This window comes from Haliotis asinina, chromosome 5, assembly GCF_037392515.1.
Source record: "Haliotis asinina isolate JCU_RB_2024 chromosome 5, JCU_Hal_asi_v2, whole genome shotgun sequence".
Lineage (NCBI taxonomy): Eukaryota > Metazoa > Mollusca > Gastropoda > Lepetellida > Haliotidae > Haliotis > Haliotis asinina.
The window spans coordinates 55,789,300-55,809,241 of record NC_090284.1 but is presented as its reverse complement, the minus strand read 5'-3'; the positions used below and the strand labels follow the sequence as shown (position 1 = coordinate 55,809,241).

General features: G+C 39.6%; 2 protein-coding genes across 2 annotated transcripts; both read left to right on the top strand.

Moving 5' to 3' along the window:
- The first annotated feature begins 946 nt into the window (after positions 1-946).
- Positions 947-11,117, top strand: LOC137284290 (alpha-(1,3)-fucosyltransferase 10-like). The gene is made up of 6 exons (XM_067816046.1): positions 947-1,095; positions 5,081-5,185; positions 5,780-5,904; positions 7,649-8,061; positions 8,885-9,062; positions 10,443-11,117. The coding sequence occupies exons 2-6, from the start codon at positions 5,083-5,085 to the stop codon at positions 10,944-10,946; spliced, it is 1,323 nt and encodes a 440-aa protein (XP_067672147.1). The 5' UTR covers positions 947-1,095; positions 5,081-5,082; the 3' UTR covers positions 10,947-11,117.
- A 1,605-nt stretch (positions 11,118-12,722) lies between these two features.
- On the top strand, positions 12,723-19,031 carry LOC137283919 (uncharacterized). Its single transcript, XM_067815594.1, has 7 exons — positions 12,723-12,783; positions 14,117-14,304; positions 15,353-15,443; positions 16,447-16,649; positions 17,641-17,717; positions 18,073-18,277; positions 18,918-19,031. Exons 1-7 carry the CDS (start codon positions 12,723-12,725, stop codon positions 19,029-19,031), a joined length of 939 nt encoding a protein of 312 aa, XP_067671695.1.
- Positions 19,032-19,942: the final 911 nt, after the last annotated feature.

Sequence of the window (19,942 nt, the reverse complement as noted above, 5' to 3'; positions counted from 1 at the left end):
AGGGAGAACAGTGATACGTTTTAACAGGGAGGCCCTGTTGTAAATTATCCCTGGTTTTAACAAAAGAAATCCACTTACATGGAGTAGAGGCAAGGCCCTGGTCATCGAGGAAACCGGATACATTAAAATTCGCCCAAATAAAAACGAATACATTTTAAATGATATTTCAGCTAATTTGTTGTCATAGAAATTTTAAAAACTATAAATCCACACAATAAATGGTTTATGTTCTTTCTAGAAGTATTACTGGTGTACAAAATACAGGACGATATGAATTCGACACGTGAGGTCTATCAAATAAATAGACACAAAGAAGGTATACATCATGAAACATGATGATGATGATGGTGGTGGTGGTAGCGATGATGATGATGATGATGATGATGATGATGATGATGATGATGATGATGATGTATTGGATACGGGTACCATGGCTGTGTTTTGAATCTTAAGATTACACTGTGTGTGGTTGTTTAAACCGGGTGGCATTAAAGGCCACTGTGGAAACAGTTCTGGCGTACACTTTCTATCTTTCCTGTATTCTGGAAAAAACATTTTCAAAATATCCGTCTGGTTGCACATGTTTGAACGCAAAAACATATAATAAACATCACTCGATAAATATGCTCAACAATTAAGTTAACAACCACCTCAATATTTAATATGTAAGTATTATAATATATGGATCATACATCAACTACTAAATACTTTAATATTGGAATTTGAGATGGTCCTAAACTTTTTGTGTTGAGTATAATACACAGGTAGTGGGAATATCCAGAAGGCGAAAACAACTTAAGCCCATGCAGAAATCCACACAGCTGATACAGCCTGAAGCCTTTACCTCGGGATATTATTTACAATCCCTGAGCTACAATCCCAGCTGAGAACACACGCGTTAAAACTCTTCCGTCAGGCCGAATCGGGGCCCACAGAGCCTCCGTGGTTTGTAGATGAGGGACTTACGAATATACACTTCTGATGCAGTGAATAATTATCTAGATGTTTCCTCAGCTGGCCTTCTCTGACTGCACGTGTATTCCGTCACGTGACTACATGTGGTGTGTTCTGATGTGGGATGTCTAACGTTGTGAGGTATGTTGGTTGTACTATACTGCCGTTCAGTAGAACTGTGGTGTCGATACTCGGGAGTCTGAAGTAATATAGCTCTCGGGGTAATACGGTTTTATTTCTGTTTGTATGTTCGTTGGCAAACTAGTTATGTTTCCGATCTGACACGGCAATGTTTCAACTTTACACCAACCCTGGATGTAAAGCCGCTTGATAAGAAGAATGTAGTTTAAACAAAATTTATTCAGTTAAAATGGATTGGCAAACAAGCCTGTATGGCTTATATTAATGCCTTTCCAGATTACATGCTTTATTCACACTAATCTTGTACGTGGAAAGTTTACATGATATTACTATAGATTGACATAATGTTGTATTAGATGAGTCGGAATGTTGCATACGATAAAGAAATCAGTCATCAAAATAAGAACAGATTGCATTTGTATGATAAGCTTTAAGTTACATTAAGAAGCAAACGTAGTAGCTTTACTAGTATTTATTCATATTTGTTTCGGAATTTGATTGGAATAATGTCATATTTTCATATTGTGACCTCTGAATTAACACACACCCACAGATACACAATCTCACCCGCCAACATTCCCTCCCCATATCGCCCCCTCCCATCCAAAACATACACACAGACACACAGACACAGGCAGACAGACAAAAACAAGTAAAAGCAAAAACCAAAACAAAACCCCCAACAAAAGATAAAGGAAAAACAATACAACAAAAAACCTTAACAACAAAACAAAGAAAACAAACACGCCAATCCTTCAGTCTTTACCGAGAATACATACACTTACTCTCCATTTTAATTCCAAACTGTCATTACACATTACAATGCAGTGAATCGTCGTCTGCTCAAACTCCATTAGCAACAAGCATTTTCAAAGTCACCCAAGCAAACCTCCATAACAGCTTGTGTTACCCGTTTCACCCAAAACTGTTCGTAAGGAAAGCAATATTTATAATGTCTTCTTTATTGTAAATAACTCGGCGTTTCGGAGTGTACGCTTGCTCTACCATCCTAATGCATCCAATTTATACATTCCCATAAAAGAAATGCTATTTGCGATGTGCTCACCCCAATCACATAAAATCAACATGCTTGTCTCTGTTATAAACCCTGCTGCACACATCCCATTCTTATCAACGATGTATGCCTTTATCCATATCATTTATCCGTGCTATATCTCTTCATCCATATCCTTTATCCATGAACAGTACTAGTCAAAGAAATTAGACAACATCTATCTGTTCATGGCTCAGTCAACCTATAATAAGATTTACAGTAATGTGAACGTTATTAGGTGTTCTTAACCTACGCATGTATAAACATAAGGCTTGTTATGTCAGCTTATCCATTTCCATAGTCATTCTTATCATTGTTATATATGCGTATTAGTATTATTCTTCGGAAAACTATCCAGACGAAAAATCCCACAAAGTCCCAGGCTTAATAATGGTGTCTTTAAAATTGAAACTAGCCCGGGGCTGAATTTTGAGAATTGCACAACTGGATGAATTTTGTAGATTTTCTCGACATTGTCATGGGTCAAGAGTGATGTCTCACAAAGCGGTTAATGTTATGTCTTTTGGCTCTGGCAAAGACCAAACTGTATGGGTATTTTAAGACCACCACGTGGTTGGTATGAGCGACGTGGAAGACTAACGTGACCTTGAACGTGAATGGTACCTCCTCTGGTGATCCAGAACCGACTGATTCTACTCTCCTGTCGCGGAATATGTAGGGTTACAATATTTCCCAGCTTGACAAGCCGGTTGCATGTATCATGTATGCGACCTGTCAGGTCAAGCATCTGACCTGTGTCCGGAGTCCACTGTCCTGTATATAATCCATTGATGTAGTATGAACGTAGCAAATATATTGAACAGCAGAATAAACTCAAGTTTCGGAAATATGAAATCTCTGAAAGTAGGCGATCATGTTTATATCTTCTGTTTAAAGACTCGATGAAAAGTCAGAGTTGCGTTTCTGTTCAGCATAACGTTCGTCTGGACATCACCCCCAACAATGAAATTAAAAAAAAAGAATTAACATAGTCCCGTGGGGCTAAAATTCGAATTAAGGTCCCCAAGATTTCGTATGTATTTAACTACATGAAATCCTGGTAGCTCTTCACATAAATTATCCCCAGCCTTAAGAGATATATTGTAAGTCACCTGTCTTTGTACATCGTATTGCCAAATGCAGATCACCTACCCTTATTATTACATTCAATTTCAAATCGTGTTCTACAACACAACTACGCCTTATTGGAATGACTTCAAATGACTATATGACAAGTACATGGGTGTTCGGCAATAATGGGTTCAGGAAGAATAACCATTTTGAGGGATTTCATTTCCATGCTGGAAAATTATATTCCATGACATTTTTTCTCAATTCCAGTGAATGAAATGTATTCAGAAAGAATAAAGATAGCCTATACCCAGAAACGCTATTTTTCCATATTCCCATATTGCCTACAATTAACTTTTGGTCACATTCCTTTTTGTTAGGGTAGAATAGGTCAGGAAATTCACCTTACTTCATGATCACTGGACCGTATCACGTTGTTTTATATTGTATGCAGAATGGGACTGTAGGCAGAATGGGAAGACACCTTCTGTATCTTTATCCATGATAATCCACATCATCCAAGTCCCTCTTAAGCTTATCTGGCCATCCTATGTGACATGTTTTCATATTTATGATCCATGCTTATCGTCACATCGTCTTGCTATTTTTTTTTTATTTTCAAATGCCTTATGCATATCATTGCTGCAAGCCAGAATAATACATCCTTAGTCATAGGATTTATTCATTATTATACACTTTCGTATTGTCAACATGTATCTGTGTGAACCAGTTTACATTGACAACCATCTCACAATTATGTCTCTAAATATATATTATTTTGACGATACATAAACCTTTTTTCAATGAAAAAGTAGCCCCAGCGAGACCGTGGATTCAGAACCAAGGGAAATCTCCACTTGCTTCATTTGGGTCTTCAGCACTGCATGGAGTACTTGGTTGTAGGGAAAATAATATGGTTCAGGGACTGTTAGACGGACAATTACGTCGCGTTGTGATCTCATACCTCAACACATACAGTTGTACTGTGAGCCTATGACTCACACCTTTGAACACGGCGACAGTTTACAATATACACTTAATCTGTTTAGAAACGAAGTTGTTGGACCGTGGAGGGGCTAAGCTCTTTTATGGGTGATAAGTATATTTTTCTATTATTAGAAGGCGTTTCGTTGTAAATCATCTACAGGATTATAATATGAATGCATCTTTACTTTCGTATTCATCCAAGATTTACGTCATAAGGAAATGGAGGTTAGGGATTACGAACGAAAGGTCATGGTTGATGTAATACTCTACCACATAGTAAACTATTGAGACACATCAGTGTAGGGATCTATATGGAAACGTCGTGTCCTGACGGAATAAAACGTGTTTTTGTCACTCAAGAATATTCCGCAGTCTGTAAATGATTGACATCTTCTGCATCAATCTGCGCACTTGGGATACCATGACATGTGTCAACCAAGACAGCGGGTCGGACCAGCCGATCCCGTTAGTTGCCTCTTACGGTTTCCGATGAACACTTTCAACCTGGATCTTCACGGGTTGACAGGAGAAAGAATCATTGTTGATTGAATATAGCAACGCAAAGTAAAATACAGATACAATGGTAATGATATCGAAACGTGGCATCATGAGACAATAAAGAATTTGTGACCTTTAATGTATCTTACCCTTATATAATGCAAAATACAATGTATTAACATGTTTGTAATAAGAAAACAATTTATGTGTAAGCCGCGTTATAACTGTCACACCCAAGCATTAATCAAACTCGGACTTACATCTGATCGATATCCAGCTGTTGTCTTATGTATTGGTGGGATACACTCACATTTAAAACAGGATCATATATTTCCTAGATTACAAGTGAAGAACATTCCCATTTCTATGCTGCAGATATGGTTGCGTCTTCCACAACAAGAAGCTTGTTCGTGTCCCGTAGACAAATTCCACTGATAGTCTTCGTGAGTCTTCTAGAGCTGAGTTCAAGAGCACACAAAGGTACATGAATCTCATAACGTTGAGCAGCGTAGACGTTGCCAGCAGGAATACTATACCTTCGATTTTAAAGTCTTTCTAACGAAAGAGAAATGAATAAAAGCAAGTACCTGATGATGAATATTATGTTAATTTCTTGATAGTTTTGATTATTCTATAGCGAAGGTCACTTTTAATTGTACGTTTGTAGAAACGTCCCCAAGAAGTTACACGTTTTAATGAAAATGTCATCGAAACTGCACTTGTAATTAACACCTATGTATTTTCGTCAAACTTTTCTCTGAAGAAAAAAATTATTTCAAGCTTCATCCCGAAAGACGTGGAGGGTCAGCTGATAAGCGAGACCCATCTCTGGTGTCTCCCGGAACTGCTGTGAGAAATACTTGCTAGAATTTCGTGTTATTCCGGGACTAGTCGTTTGAGGCTACGAAAAGGAGCGAGTGGTGACGAATGGCTATAAACACCAACACATGTTGCCATTGCTACAACTATTAATAGTCTTCTGAAAGCTGTGTATCCATAACAAGAACAATCTCTTCAACTAGTAAAAATACTATTTATTTGGATTCAACTAAATATTACCAAGTATGGCATTAGTTTCAGATGATCCACTAATCCTGTGGTGGGACGATATGGGTAATATCGACCGACTTACGTCATGTGGGAAATACATCTGCCAGATCACAGTCAACAGAGCCCGGATGACAGAACAAAATCACATGGTATAGCAAATGTTTGTAGTTGAAGAATGGAACTGTTAAGTATAATTTTTCACTAGAAATGTAAACTGGGGATGCCAGCTTCACAGAGATGTAGCTGTCTGCAGTCATGTATTTACTTCGTAGGTGTTGTCACATATTGATCATTTAGTGCACGATAATCCCGAAGATACTGATATTGATCTGATACAAGTCATTAATAATGTAAATTGATATCAACAGCTTTTTCAGTTAACAGTTTACATGTTTGGTTAAATGGTGCTCTGTGTGCTGTACGATGTTATACTTCACGGGAGTACATTCACAGAGAGTTCGACACACAGTGCGGCGTAAAACTAAGTAATACAGCACAGAACAGACGTATATACATATGCATTATAAAACTCCATCCCCAATATGATAAAGATCCATAGGATATCACATCTTTCTTATTATTCTAAAATGCCAAACAAGCAGATCATATCTTTGACAATTTAAACGTAAGCAATGTATGATTGAATGAAATTAACCTGTTTCAGTTTTTCTTACATATATATGTGTGTTTAATTTTATAATGTTATAATAATATACACGTCTTCTCACATACGTGCATTGAAGCGGCAGCATATCTTTACCAGTGACAGACTCCATTCCTGAACATTGATATCACGGCACCCGTGAAGATCCGGGTTAAATTTGATCTTCAGCAACCTATGCATGTCATAAGAGGCGATTAACGGGACCGGGCGGTTAGGCTTGCTTACTGGGTTCTCCCATGTCATACTCTTCCAGTTACGTAGATAGATGCTCATGATGTTGATCACTGGACTATCTTGTCCAGACTGGATTATCTTGTCCAGACTGGATTATTTACAGACCACCGCCATATAGCTGTAAAACTGCTGAGCGTAACGTTAAACAAGAAACCAACCAAATACCAATCATTGTTACGGACCAAACGTTTTCATCAACTGGTTAATATACTGGGCTTCTGGTTTATCTCCAGCATGAAACAACCGCAGAAAATAACCCAAATCATCGAGCAGCTAGTGACAATGAACGAAGGCGGTCGTTCTGTTCAATGTGTTGTGTGACAACAACGAGCTGACACAAAATGTCAACACGCTGCTCAGTGTTAAAAATGGAGTGTGTGTCATTGTGTACATTTTGCTGATGTAATGAGGACGTGGAGGGTCATGACCGAGTAACTCTCCATTCTTGAAAAAGCACGGAAGCCGACGGGATTACCCTACTTACATTTCATTCAAAGCATTGGGAATTTTATAAACCGAATGTAATGCAGACTACGAACATTCAAGGTCTTACAATTGAAACTGGTACACATCGTCGCTATGGAGCGACCAGACAGTGAAATGACGTCAGTGATGTAATTTAGTTGCGTTTCTTAAATAATATTTTCCTACTCTAAAGGTAAAACCCCATTTAACAACCCGGTCGGTTATTATTCTAAATATGTGACTTGTCGCTCAGTAGTGAATGCCGCTATTATGTAGTCCATGTAAGGGGCAGTGAAACCCCAGTCAGCTATGTCCAGGGTAGACATGTATAAGGCATACTTTTAAAATGTGTTCGTCTACTAGAAAATGTGATGGACTGCGGGTAGCGCAGATGTCTCACATCAGTTAGTCTGTCAGCGCGCGAACCAAAGCCAATCCCCCCCCCCCTCCTCCTCTGTAATTCTGGCTGAATGCCATTATATGTCTAACATATGTAAATCTGGCCATTTCAGTGTCTTATAATATTTCAGGCATACATATTTGACGGCACTGGCTTTGGTGAGACAGGATTTCCGTTTCCACGACAACGTGAGCATATATGGGGACTCTTCATGAATGAATCACCTAAAAATAACGAATGGCTGATCTCCCAAGATGAAGTTATCTCCCTTTTCAACTACACCTCAACCTTCCGGCGAGAAAGTCACTGTCCGTTTCCAACACAGTGGTTATCACACATAAGTAGTTTGACTGACGTGACCTATTTAGTGCGGACGTCGGAGAAAACAAGGCTGAGGAAAGAGGAAGGACTAGCGCCAATCATATTTGTTCATACTGATTGTGTGACCCCTTCTGACAGAAGGACTTACATGAAAATGTTACAGAAATATGTTCCAATTGATTCTTACGGAACATGTGACCATAACAAAGACTTCCCTAACAGGTAAGTACATTAATTACTTGACACTACCGCACAACCGAAAAGGTCTATACGGTTATTTCAAATCAAATGAAATGCAGAGTTGCGTCCCTTTCCGAAGACAACGAGACCCATAATTGTAGATTGTAAGTGTGGTACTACAGTCCGTTTGGTTCAACAGCGGTCCGATGAATTGCAATCTATCTCGAATAGTAATAAACATAAAACATCAGACCTACACAGAGGTGCAGAGTTTGTTGTGGAATTGAAGTCCTAAAAATAAAAAAAGTTGATTAACAAACTTTCATTACAATATTAACGGTTCATTTGTTTTGTTCCGAGGGAGAAAGGGATAGTTCGAGAAGCACGGGCACAAATGCCGACAAGTTTTTGATTAATTAACCCGTGCTCTGCCGTCTCCATCCTTTGTCACTGAATGAGTTTGTGCTGCTTTCAGCACAATTCCAGCAGCATTTCGGCGGGTGACACAAGAAATGAGCTTCAAACACTGTACCCATGTGGAGAATCGAAACCGTACCTTCTGCCTCTCGAGCGAATGCATTGTCTACTAGGCTACCCTACCCCTCGATCCTTTTGACGAACAATCCCCCTCAGTCAGTTCTTTCAACTCGGATAGACCCACAAAATTGATTACACAATGAACCCTTTTGTGGTTCCACTGACACTCCGAAGCATCTACTGGTTCCACAGAATCCCGGAACTATCTAACACAGCGTGCCTTTTTCTCAATTGGATTTCAAATATATCGCTAGCAATCCGTCCGTGTTAACTTGGCGTATTCCAATTTGTCGCTATTATTACATAACGCATTTACTTTTCTTTACAGTACTAATTTTGGCACCATGGCTGGGATGCTTTCTCCCGAGTTTCATAGGTTCGTCGCGCAGTACAAGTTCGCTTTTGCCTTTGAAAACGCCGTGTGCCCGGATTACATTACAGAGAAACTGTGGCGCCCCCTTGTAGCAGGGACTGTGCCTATTGTGTTCGGGTCGCCGACTGTGAAGGTAATCTCACTTTTCAGACCTCAGGCAACCAAGGAAACATACAACAGGGTGGTGAATTTTTCAGCCGCTATGACAGTTTCTTTGCTAGTTCATGTGGTATCCTAGAGGAGACATTGTCGCCCCCACAAAAAGTACTAAGTGGCAAAACTAACCAAAGTGTGACACTGCGACAACGCGACATATTTTTACCTTGTAAACTGTCGCTATGTGGCATTGCTTATATCAAAATATCATTCAAAGCACAACAGTGCGGCATAGCGACATATTTTGACCTTGAAAACTGTCGCTTTGATGAACTGGTTGACTTAAAAAGATATCATTAACAAGAGAAATGAACAAACTGTCGCAGTGTCGCACCATGGTTAACTCTGAGACTTCTTGCTTTTGTAAGGGCGACAACACGACAATGTCCCATCTAGGATTCCACAAATGTGGTTGATGCTTAACTCCTCTGTACTCTTTTCTACTGAGGCCCGTTATATTTGACCACACACTCAGAGATATATACGAAGATGACCTGTAAAAATATTAAACCTGAACAAAACCATTATTATTGTGGGCAATGATCCAGGTCATCATTCCCGTCAACGAACATGATCTCCAAATCCATTTGGTCGCTTCTTACCACCAGCATTGGTAACCGTTGTTCTTTGTCATTTATAACTTAGAAGCGGAGGTGTAGTAATCTCATACTTGAAGCTTACACCCATCTGGCTGAAGGTCCTGGCTCGATTCTCCATGTGTGAAACTCAATTCTGGTGTCCCTCGCCGTGATATTCCTCGAATAATGCTAAAGCGGCGTAAACCAATACGCACTCACCTTAACCCAGGAAGCACCCTGCACCTGGGCCCCTTGGACGAATCATTATTTGAAGCTTGAAAATCCCTGCTCAAAAGTACACGGAATTAATTGTGGAACACGATTAAGCATACAGTCTTTACACAAGAGAGACAGATTACGTGAAATAATATGAAGAGCACCGTGAAAATCCATATTAGAACTGGCCTTCAGTAACCCATGCTTGTCGTAAGAGGCGACTAACGGGATCGGGTGGTCAGTGTCGCTGACGTGCTTTACACAAGTCATCGTATGTTCATGCTGTGTGTAACAGGATTGTCTGGTCCAGACTGAATTACTAGTATTCACATTTTTGAATTAACCCAATTAGTGAAAACATGAACGGAGATCCTTGTGCCATCAGAGCTCCAGTGACGCATAGTGAGTCAAGTAAGAGAATCTGACCATCCGATCCACTTTAGGGAGATTCTAACAATAAGCATTCCGCACACGTAAAAAAGCTTTCACGAAGTTGAGTGAGTATGCTCAAAGCCATAACGGGAATTATGAATCTTGGATGTTACTATGCTTTTCTATTTCAGGATTTTCTTCCTGCAGAGAAATCCGCCATTGTGATAACTGACTTCGACAATATAGAAGAGGTGGCACGCCATATTAACTACCTTGATCAACACGATGACGAATATGAAAGGTATTTACAGTACAAAAGAACTGGAATTCAAAACGAATACCTCGTCGAAGTCGAGCGGAAGAAAACATTGAGTAACGGAATTGATATCTTCAAGAAGTTTGAATGTTTCCTTTGCCGGAAGTTGCATCATGCGATCAGAAACCACGATGAGGGTGCTACCGTGTCTCAAGGGGAGAGAACTCATTACGGTTGTCCTAAGCCGATGATGTTTAATGGTGATGGACACTATGTTGTGCCGAGACACTCTGGATATGATGTCTACGAGAAAGCAAGACATCGATCTAAAGCAATTAAGCATTTTCATGACCGAAATATCAACGCTACGTTTGATGACATTGAGAACTATGCCAAAATGTTGCAAAGAACGTGCCATAATGTGCACGATGAACTGTAATAAATTATCGCGCCAATAAACTGACGGCAGGGTTTATTATTAATTATTTTGATGGGTGATAGTGCAAATAAGCAGGTTATATACTTGTTTCTCGTATCAGCTGCCTGCCATGTCCTTATTTTAAAGAGGCATGCTCTTTCAAAGACCCCCGCCCTCTCCTTGTCCACACTTTCTTTGCCACATATCACTCAAGTGACCAAAAGCATAAGCATCGGCCTGTTTGTTATACGATAACGTGTCAGCCAGGTCAGCAAGCCTGACTATCGGATCCTGTTATTCACCTCTTTGGACAAGCATGGGTTGCTGAAGATCAGCTCGAACCCGGATGCTCAGTGGTCTACAAACAATACGCACAATATTAAGTGACTTGCAAGAAACGATATTGACTGCATTTGTGCCATTGGCGTCAGCCTACGGTCAGTGAGGAAACAAGGTTTTATCTCAACTAACATATGGCCGGAGTCATTAGAATTGTTCAGACGGAAATTCTGATAAACAACATTCACACTGATTTTCAGTTGCAGCCTGTCAACAATGCTGGACAAGGCGAAGTACCAAGTTTAGGCACGGCAAACCCTTGAATAATGTAGGCTAATGTCAGTCAATATTCGCTTATTTCTGATAAGAAAATACATAAAAGTCATTATCTATAAATTATGAATATTATTTTATGAACACCTGTCGAAAGTCCTGGGGTCGTGTACTGAAGGCAATATTAACAGTCATTCAAATATGGTATTTGAAACATCACTGGATCACGTTACCTTGGTGACATCCACACAATTTGAAAAGAAAGGTAATACTAACTTTTCACTACACCATAAATATATACTGGATGACATTGATTTGGCAGGGAATTAAAGGTTGAAAGTCACGATGTGACATAGTGACGAAGGAGAGATGTTGAAGAAACGCTCAAGCTGTCGACACGGTGTGCTGTCGAGCGGCAATTTCAAAGTCTGGCATGGTATTGGTGGAACTTCCACCCGTCAATCTAGTGTTTGCAGGATTGTCCTCGCTTAGGGACGCTCAGAACCATCATATCCCAAACTTTTGGATTCGGACCTCCGAGAGTGTTAAGAACAAAATTGCCGTCATGCCATACGTCACTGAGGACGCAGAGTTTATGCGAAAATATTTTCATATTTGGTCATGTTTTGCCCTTATCGTTTAGTATAAGGAAAATTTAACATTGTGTCGGGCTAAGATAGGTTTTCGGTCATTCTGAATATGCACAAACAGTCATCGTGGTAATATGCTGGTTCTCACAACTCTTTTCGAAAAATATAAACATCATCTGATTGGCTGAATCGATATGAACATTCGGCGTGTAGGGCGTGTCGGGTGCATAAAGCTCAAATGACTACAAATTTACGGTTGACAGAATGTCTGACTCAGTGGTAAAAAGGTTTTGGTACCTTGATTGAAGTGAAATACCATACGTTATATAAGTTGGTATTTACGCGGCTTATAGCCATATTCAAGTAACATTACACCGGGAATGGGCTTCACACCTTCCACCCATATTTGGAATCGTGCTCGGGTCTGACGGTGTGACGAGTGAATGCTTTAACCGATAGGCTACTCCACTGACCCGTTTTCAATTTTTTAACAATTATGTGAAAGTAGTGATCGATAATCACACACAATAAATGAAACGTTCCATAAATAATGGAAGAAAACTGGTACTAAAACCAGTCCAAGTTCATCAAGATACAAGGACAAATGGGTTTCGTTTAGGATGTCCATCCAGTTTACTTCTTCATCTTGACGACCATGGATTGTTTGCAAGTCGTGCTGTACATTTTACTATTGCTGAATTTAAAGTCAGTTAAAGGTTCGTATCAATATTATATTTGTTCGCATTATCTCGACTAGGACTGCGCATTGCAATATATTCCGACTCAAGTATCCGTATTGTGACATTGGTGTATGACAGCAAGTGGCACTCAATGTATATGTCGATCCTGTTTTCTGCATTATTATTTAAGTATCCGCACATACGTGGGATGGTTCTGATAAAAGCAATCTCAGAATTAGGTTGCACAGTCATGGATTCTATTTTCTTTTTCAGACAATTTATTGCAAATATACCATTTCGTAATTGAAGGAAAACGTTTGTTGTGAATGAAAGTAGATTATAAATTAAACCATAAAGAATATCACCAAAACATTATATATATTCTTTACCGAATATACCGGTTCTCAGAAATAATATTCCAGTTTGTATCGTTTGAAAAGCATATTGCGATGTACCGGATTATCGGTAATACCGTGCGGTCCTAGTCTCGACCGGTGCACTGTTACACTGATTATATTATTTCAAAACGTGTATTGGTGAGGCAACATAGTTTTTAAGGCAGTTACTAATAACTAACATGTTTGCCAAAGCGAGTGAGTGAGTGAGTGATACTCAGCAATATTCCACCTGTTTGACGGTGGTCTGTCAGTAATCGAGTCTGGACCAGACAATCCAGTGATCGACAACATGAGCAATTGCGCATTTGGAAACCGATGACATGTGTCAACCAAGTCAGCGAGCCTGACCACCCGATCTCGTTAGTCGACTCTTACGACAAGAATGTTTGCCAAAGAGATACCATACCACGGTTGAACTTGAATTATACATCACCTTGTTTTATCAATGTAATGAGTGAGTGAGTTTAGTTTTTTCTAAGATGGACTTAACACGGTCTTAGTGCTCAGAAAGGCAGTGGGGTCGTCACACCGGAGACAAGGTTCGATTCCCCACATGGGTTCAATGTGTGAACCCCTATTCCGGTCTCCTCGACGTTATATAGATGGAATATTGCTACAAGACGTAAAACTAAACTCACCCACTCACTCAGCTAGGGCTAAGGTCGCTTTGTCCGAATGAGCACAGCGTCAGACAATGTAAAGCAAACACCATCTTTTAAGTTTTCTGGTACCGACATAGCTACAGTGTATGAAGCCCATTTCCTGTGTTCCCAGTCGAATATTGCTACAAATGACGTGAAACTATACTCACTCATTTTATCGTTTCCTGATATGTCGTAGCCTAGGATCGAACCCGCACCCACCTTCCGGTCCACCGACAGACACTCTGTTCACTTGTAACAGAGGAGATTAGTATGTGCATGCAACGGACCTATCACGCAAACTTGAACAGTGAACCGATTATGTTACAGGCAAGGCGGTGTTTCAGGTCATTGCTCAGGTTGGCATTGTCACGTGTAAGAAGAGGTGCATCGACAATTCAGCGTGTTCAGCCGTTGCATATGACATCGAAAGGATGTCATGTGAGATGTACTGGTCAGGAAAAAGACAAGAGGGACAGGGAAGATCGGATTCTCTCACTTGGGTAGACATGAAAAGGGTAAGTATGCTTACAAAAGAACCCCAAAACAAAACAAAACAAAAAAAACCCTCAAAGAAAAAAAAGAAAGAAAAAACAAACAAAAAAAAACCCCCGACAACAAAGAAAAACACACATTTTCGTTTTTCACAAAATGTGTCTTATATTTGCTAAAAAGGAAAGGAAAATACAATTGACACGTGAATTTAGCCAAACAGGTCCCAAACGTTACGAGGCAGGCAACATCTGATATAGCTAATCATAAGAGTGAGTGAGTGAGTGAGTGAGTGAGTATGGCTTTGTGTCGCTTTTAGCAATATTCCAACAATATCATGACGAGGGACACCAGAGATGGGCTTAACTCATTGTACCCATGTGATGAGAAGAGCGAACCTTTTCCGGGGTGACGACGAACGAACCCTTTAACTACAAGGCTACCCCGCCGTCCCACTGGTTATAAGAGGTTTTGAAGTATATTTGATCTATTCATTTTGAAATGCTGGTTTATTTTTCTCTTTTTTTCCAAGTCACCTGGAAAAGTATTGGTCTGTCAAGAAAGTGCTGGGATTATCATCGTACTATTTTTCGTACATGATCACACACTTTCCTTAATTTCTAAACTGGTGACAGGTGATCGAATAAACACTTGTCGTTCTCAATACTGTATGTCCTCCCTGAACCGTCCCGACATATGCACATTTCTGAACCCGAGACGCTTGTTCTCTGAGATCAGACTGAGTATTCCGTGCCCTAAATCAGCACAATGTGTAATCGAGATTAGAAAAACGCTCAATCTGAGGAACTGCCGACCAGCCCAGAGCTGTAGCACTTTGCATCTGTAAAAACTGATCCTGGAATCCCAATCACAATTGCAATCGAAAGAATGTTTAGTATTACAGTATGTATTGACTTGCACTTTTGTATCACAGCATTGCGAGCGCGGTGGCATAGAGGTTCAAGGGGCATTAATGGACAAAGAATTATGTGATTTCAGAAATTATATAAACCATCTACAACCTTGTCATAGATAAATCAATGACAATAGATCGAATGAATTTCAAATTTGCAGGGAAAGGGACACACGAAGAGCAACTGTCACCTCAAGTTCCAGTCCTCCGTTCTAACACATTCACAGAGAACAGTCTGCCTCCTTAAACTGGGTAATATTGAACATTTTATCAGGATTATTTGTGAATAACATCGTGGCTCTTAAATAAAAAGTAACCAATTTACTTTTAAGAAAACTTTTAGAATAATATTACTTTTCACAGTCAGCGCTACAAGGGGACGCCACTTGTTAAACAAATGCCATGGTGATATGCTATTTTTTTCATACTTACGTTTGGGACACATTTTCCTACAAAATGATACCCAATTAAGCAATTTCTTGACATTTTCAGAATTTGTATCCCACCTCCCCAAGTGTATAGGGTTCATGCTATTGCCCTGAAAACTATGTTTGCATTTTGCAAATTGAAACATCCTCATCCCCAATGAAGCAATATGTGACATTAGAAAGTAAGGGAAAGTGCTATTAATCCATGTTAATGTATACGCAAAGAACTTGATTAAGTACCCTGTAGTTTTGCCATGATATTTTTTCAATTCGTACGTACTACTTCACGTGGTGACCACGCTGGAAAAACGATGGAGTGTTTCTGACCCGTATGATCCTTTGACTCATGTAAGAAAAGAAATAAATTACCGGAATCCATGTTGATTTTATGATGATAACAGGGGATTTAAAACAATAAACATTGATTTTCATACAGAACCATATCTGTGTAAGTATGATCCTGGAATGTTTGGTGTTGAATTTATTGGTGAAAGTGAGTGAAATGTGATTTTGTGGGTCTGACACGATTCAAGGTCAATATGTTGTGTAACCTCCATGTGACTGTATGACAGCCACCACTCTCCTCCTCATATCCCTTGTCAGCCTCCTGATCCTCTGAAGGGTCAGTCTACGCCATTCCCAGTGTAAAGTACTTTCCATTTGTGTCACGTTCTGTACCATGGGATCTCTTTGTTGCACACGACAACCAATGATGTCCCAGATATGTTCCAAATGGATAAGATCGGTACTCATTCTATCGTGAGATATGTCTAAGTTCACTAAGTTCTTTGTTTATATCAATGCCCAAATTGATCCCTCTGCTGCAGAGTGCGTTGCTTGTCTGGATCCTCCTGAAGTCGATAACGCTAATGTCAGATTGAAGGTTTACCCGACTGAAGTGATGGCAACATACAGCTGTTGGGACGATTTCAAATCGATCAGACAGACATCTTTTACCATTACATGCAATGCAAGTAAACCCTGGCCACAACCTCCGTGCGGCTGCGCAAGCACTGCCCATGTACGAGAGGTAAGTTATATCTTTAATTGCTTGCAGTGTTTGGAAACATCAGAGAATGATTTTGAATTCGTGTGATGTATAGCAAAACGTGTGACTGTGCCTGGGATATTTGTAGCGGCGTACGTATAGCCGTGTATATGTACCTGCGCATAGCTATGTATGTGTAGCTGTGTAGATGTAGCTGTGAATGTGTAGCTGTGTATGTGTACCTGCGTATAGCTGTGTATGTGTAGCTGCGTATGTGTAGCTGCGTATGTGTAGATGTGTATGTGTAGGTGTGTATGTGTAGCTGCGTATGTGTAGGTGTGTATGTGTAGCTGCGTATGTGTAGCTGCGTATGTGTAGCTGTGTATGTGTAGCTGTGTATAGGTATGTATGTGTAGCTGTGTATGTGTAGGTGTGTATGTGTAGCTGTGTATGTGTACCAGCGTATGGCTATGTATGTGTAGCTGTGTATGTGTAGCTGTGTAAGTGTGTGTAGCTGCTTAAGTGTTTCTATGTAAGTGTAGTACGTGAAGAGCCAGATGTGTAGCTGCATCAGTTAGGCTGTGTATTTGTAGCTGTGTAAGTTTACGTGTTCATGGTGATGGTCACTACCTGTACATGGTGATGGTCACTAACGCGTATTCATACAATTTGCACAAAACCTGATTTTGTTTCCGATAAAGGTGAAGCAAACAACTCGTCATTAAATTTACCATAGAAAAAATATTTATTGATTTATTCAGTGACATATTAGGTTACCTGTCCGAGTGGCATTCAGAATAATGATTAAATGTTTTATGCGTTAGGTAGAACAGCGTGCTCGGTTCCAATTTTAATGGCGATCAACGTACCAGGTAATCTGAATATAAACATTGAAAACACATGTTATTCCCTGAATGTACAACGCTTACACGTCAGCAATTATAAAGTTGAAATTCAATTAAAATAATCAACATAAGTTTCCTGCTATGTAAAACAAATACAAGCTAATATTAAGTGTCTGTACTGGCTGTAGGACGATATCGTACTACCAGTTGGCCTGAAAGGAAAGCGGGAAGTTACAGTCTGTGGGACCCCTAATAAAGGCCTTGAGTAAGTAGCATACTATAAATTTCGCTGAACAACAAGTGAGTGAGAGTAAATGTGGAGGACCTACTGACGACCATTTTTAGTTTACATCCCTACGCAATATATTTAGAAACTGGCATAGTTATGAAAATTCACACACATAAACAGATGAGCAAGTACGTTTCAGGCAAAAGAACAAATGTCTTTAATCTAAGAAATTAAATTTCAGCGGTATTAAAGTATTACCATTTATCGACGAATTCCATTTGCATCTTGACCGTTTTTATGACCGAGAACAAATTACAACAATCTGCTAAGAGCGCAAGAAACTAAAAAGGAAAGATTTTAACACGTTTTATTCATAATTTTCAATTTTCAGATTTTCGATCAATTTCATGAGAGGGGAGAATATTCTGTTTCACATGAAACCAACATACGACGCAGGAAAAAACCGCAATGTTATTGTATTCAATGCTTTAGTTGACAACCACTGGAAACGCCAGACGGCTGAGGATGAATACTTCCCTTTCACAGAGCAGAAAGAATTTTGTGTAGGAGTGTATAGACACAACGGAACGTATGTTGTGAGTACATAATCGCACTAGATTTGACACTGTAAACAATTCAAATGTTAAGTGTTCAGATTGAGAGAACTGTTTTTTCCACTGAAGGAAATACTACTTGTTCATTCCACGAAGCACTCGGCTATGTGAGAGCCGTTGTGTTGTGAGTGAGTGAGTGAATGGCTGGGTGAGTATGTTTCAGTCCGGTCCTGCCCGAAAGACACAAAAAATTGGCTTCACATATTGCATCCATTTTGGGCATCGAACCCGGGTCTTCTTCGTGACGAGCGAACGCTTTCACCGCTGTGCTACCCCATCACCCCACGTCGACGCGAGGAACAGTAACCAGCATGAACCAAACAACGTTTTTGTTGCCACCTATTTCCCTTAATTCCAACACTATACATGAGCAGTCAGTTCCTTTCTGTCCGCCATAATAACGTGGTTGACGACCATAGAAGTTTGTTTCCATTCATCTCTATAACTTCTAAAAAGCCTCTCAAAGAACTCTAGATGTGAAGTAAGAATCTTATAATTTTCGTCTTTATCATTCTAGATTCATGCTAAATATTTTGAACATGATTGATAACATTTGTTTTTTTCAGAATTTTCTACATCACTTTCCAATGAACAGCATAGCATAAACCAGTTTTATTTTCAGGTGAAAATCGACGGGAAAAAATTCTCCTATAGCGATTGTGCACCCAATGAGTCGCCAAATGTGGTTCGACTTAGCGAAGGAGTAATAAATTCAAAGGTGACGATGGCGTACTAACCAGCTCGCACGTACTATCCGTGTAGGGTAAGCCACTCGGATAAATGTAACGTATAACTGCTGAAAGATGTGTAAAACTATATCAGTTAACATACATCGATGTATGAACTAAACTATGGATGCACTAATAAACATGTTAACAAAGCCAACCACGAGTCTTTTTTAATCCCTTTCCCCCGTGAAGATGCAGATTAGAATTGGGATATGTTTTGAAGTTCTGGAAAATGTTGCCCAAGCGAAACACACCAAACCCTAACCAAGCCATTAATATTATATAGTAAGTTCCTCATATTGACTTGCAATGGCATTTATAGTTATCTGTGTCCTGCAAATTGATACCGCAATCGATCCGGGTTAGAACTGGTCTTCAGGAACCAATACGTGTCGAAAGAAGCGACTAAGGGGATCAGGTGGACAGGCTAGCTGACTTGGTTGACGCACGACACTAGACATGATATCATGTTTATTCCCAGTTTTTCTTTCATTTATGAATACATATCTATCAATAGAAACAAAATTAACCCAAATGGATCTCATCGCTTCATTTAGATATATATGTATGTTGATACGTTCATCATCGCCGAAATCTATGGCTACACAGTCTGATTATTCTCTAGGATTCTGGAGCAATCTATTTAACACTGTTGTTCAAAAACAATGATGACTCTTAGAGATCCCCGCGTATATAGTCGACCTACACACAACTGTCCTCCACTGAATGTGAACAGATACAGTGTAATCAAATCAAAATATTGATAACACAACAGTCTCGTTGTCTGCTGACTGGGTTCCGTCATATTGCGCAACTAACAATAACCAGTCTAGGATTTTGAGACAAGCTCATTCAAATGGAGATATAAAATTCAAAGTTAATAAGTATCATTATTCACCTGCGTATTGAAACACTACGC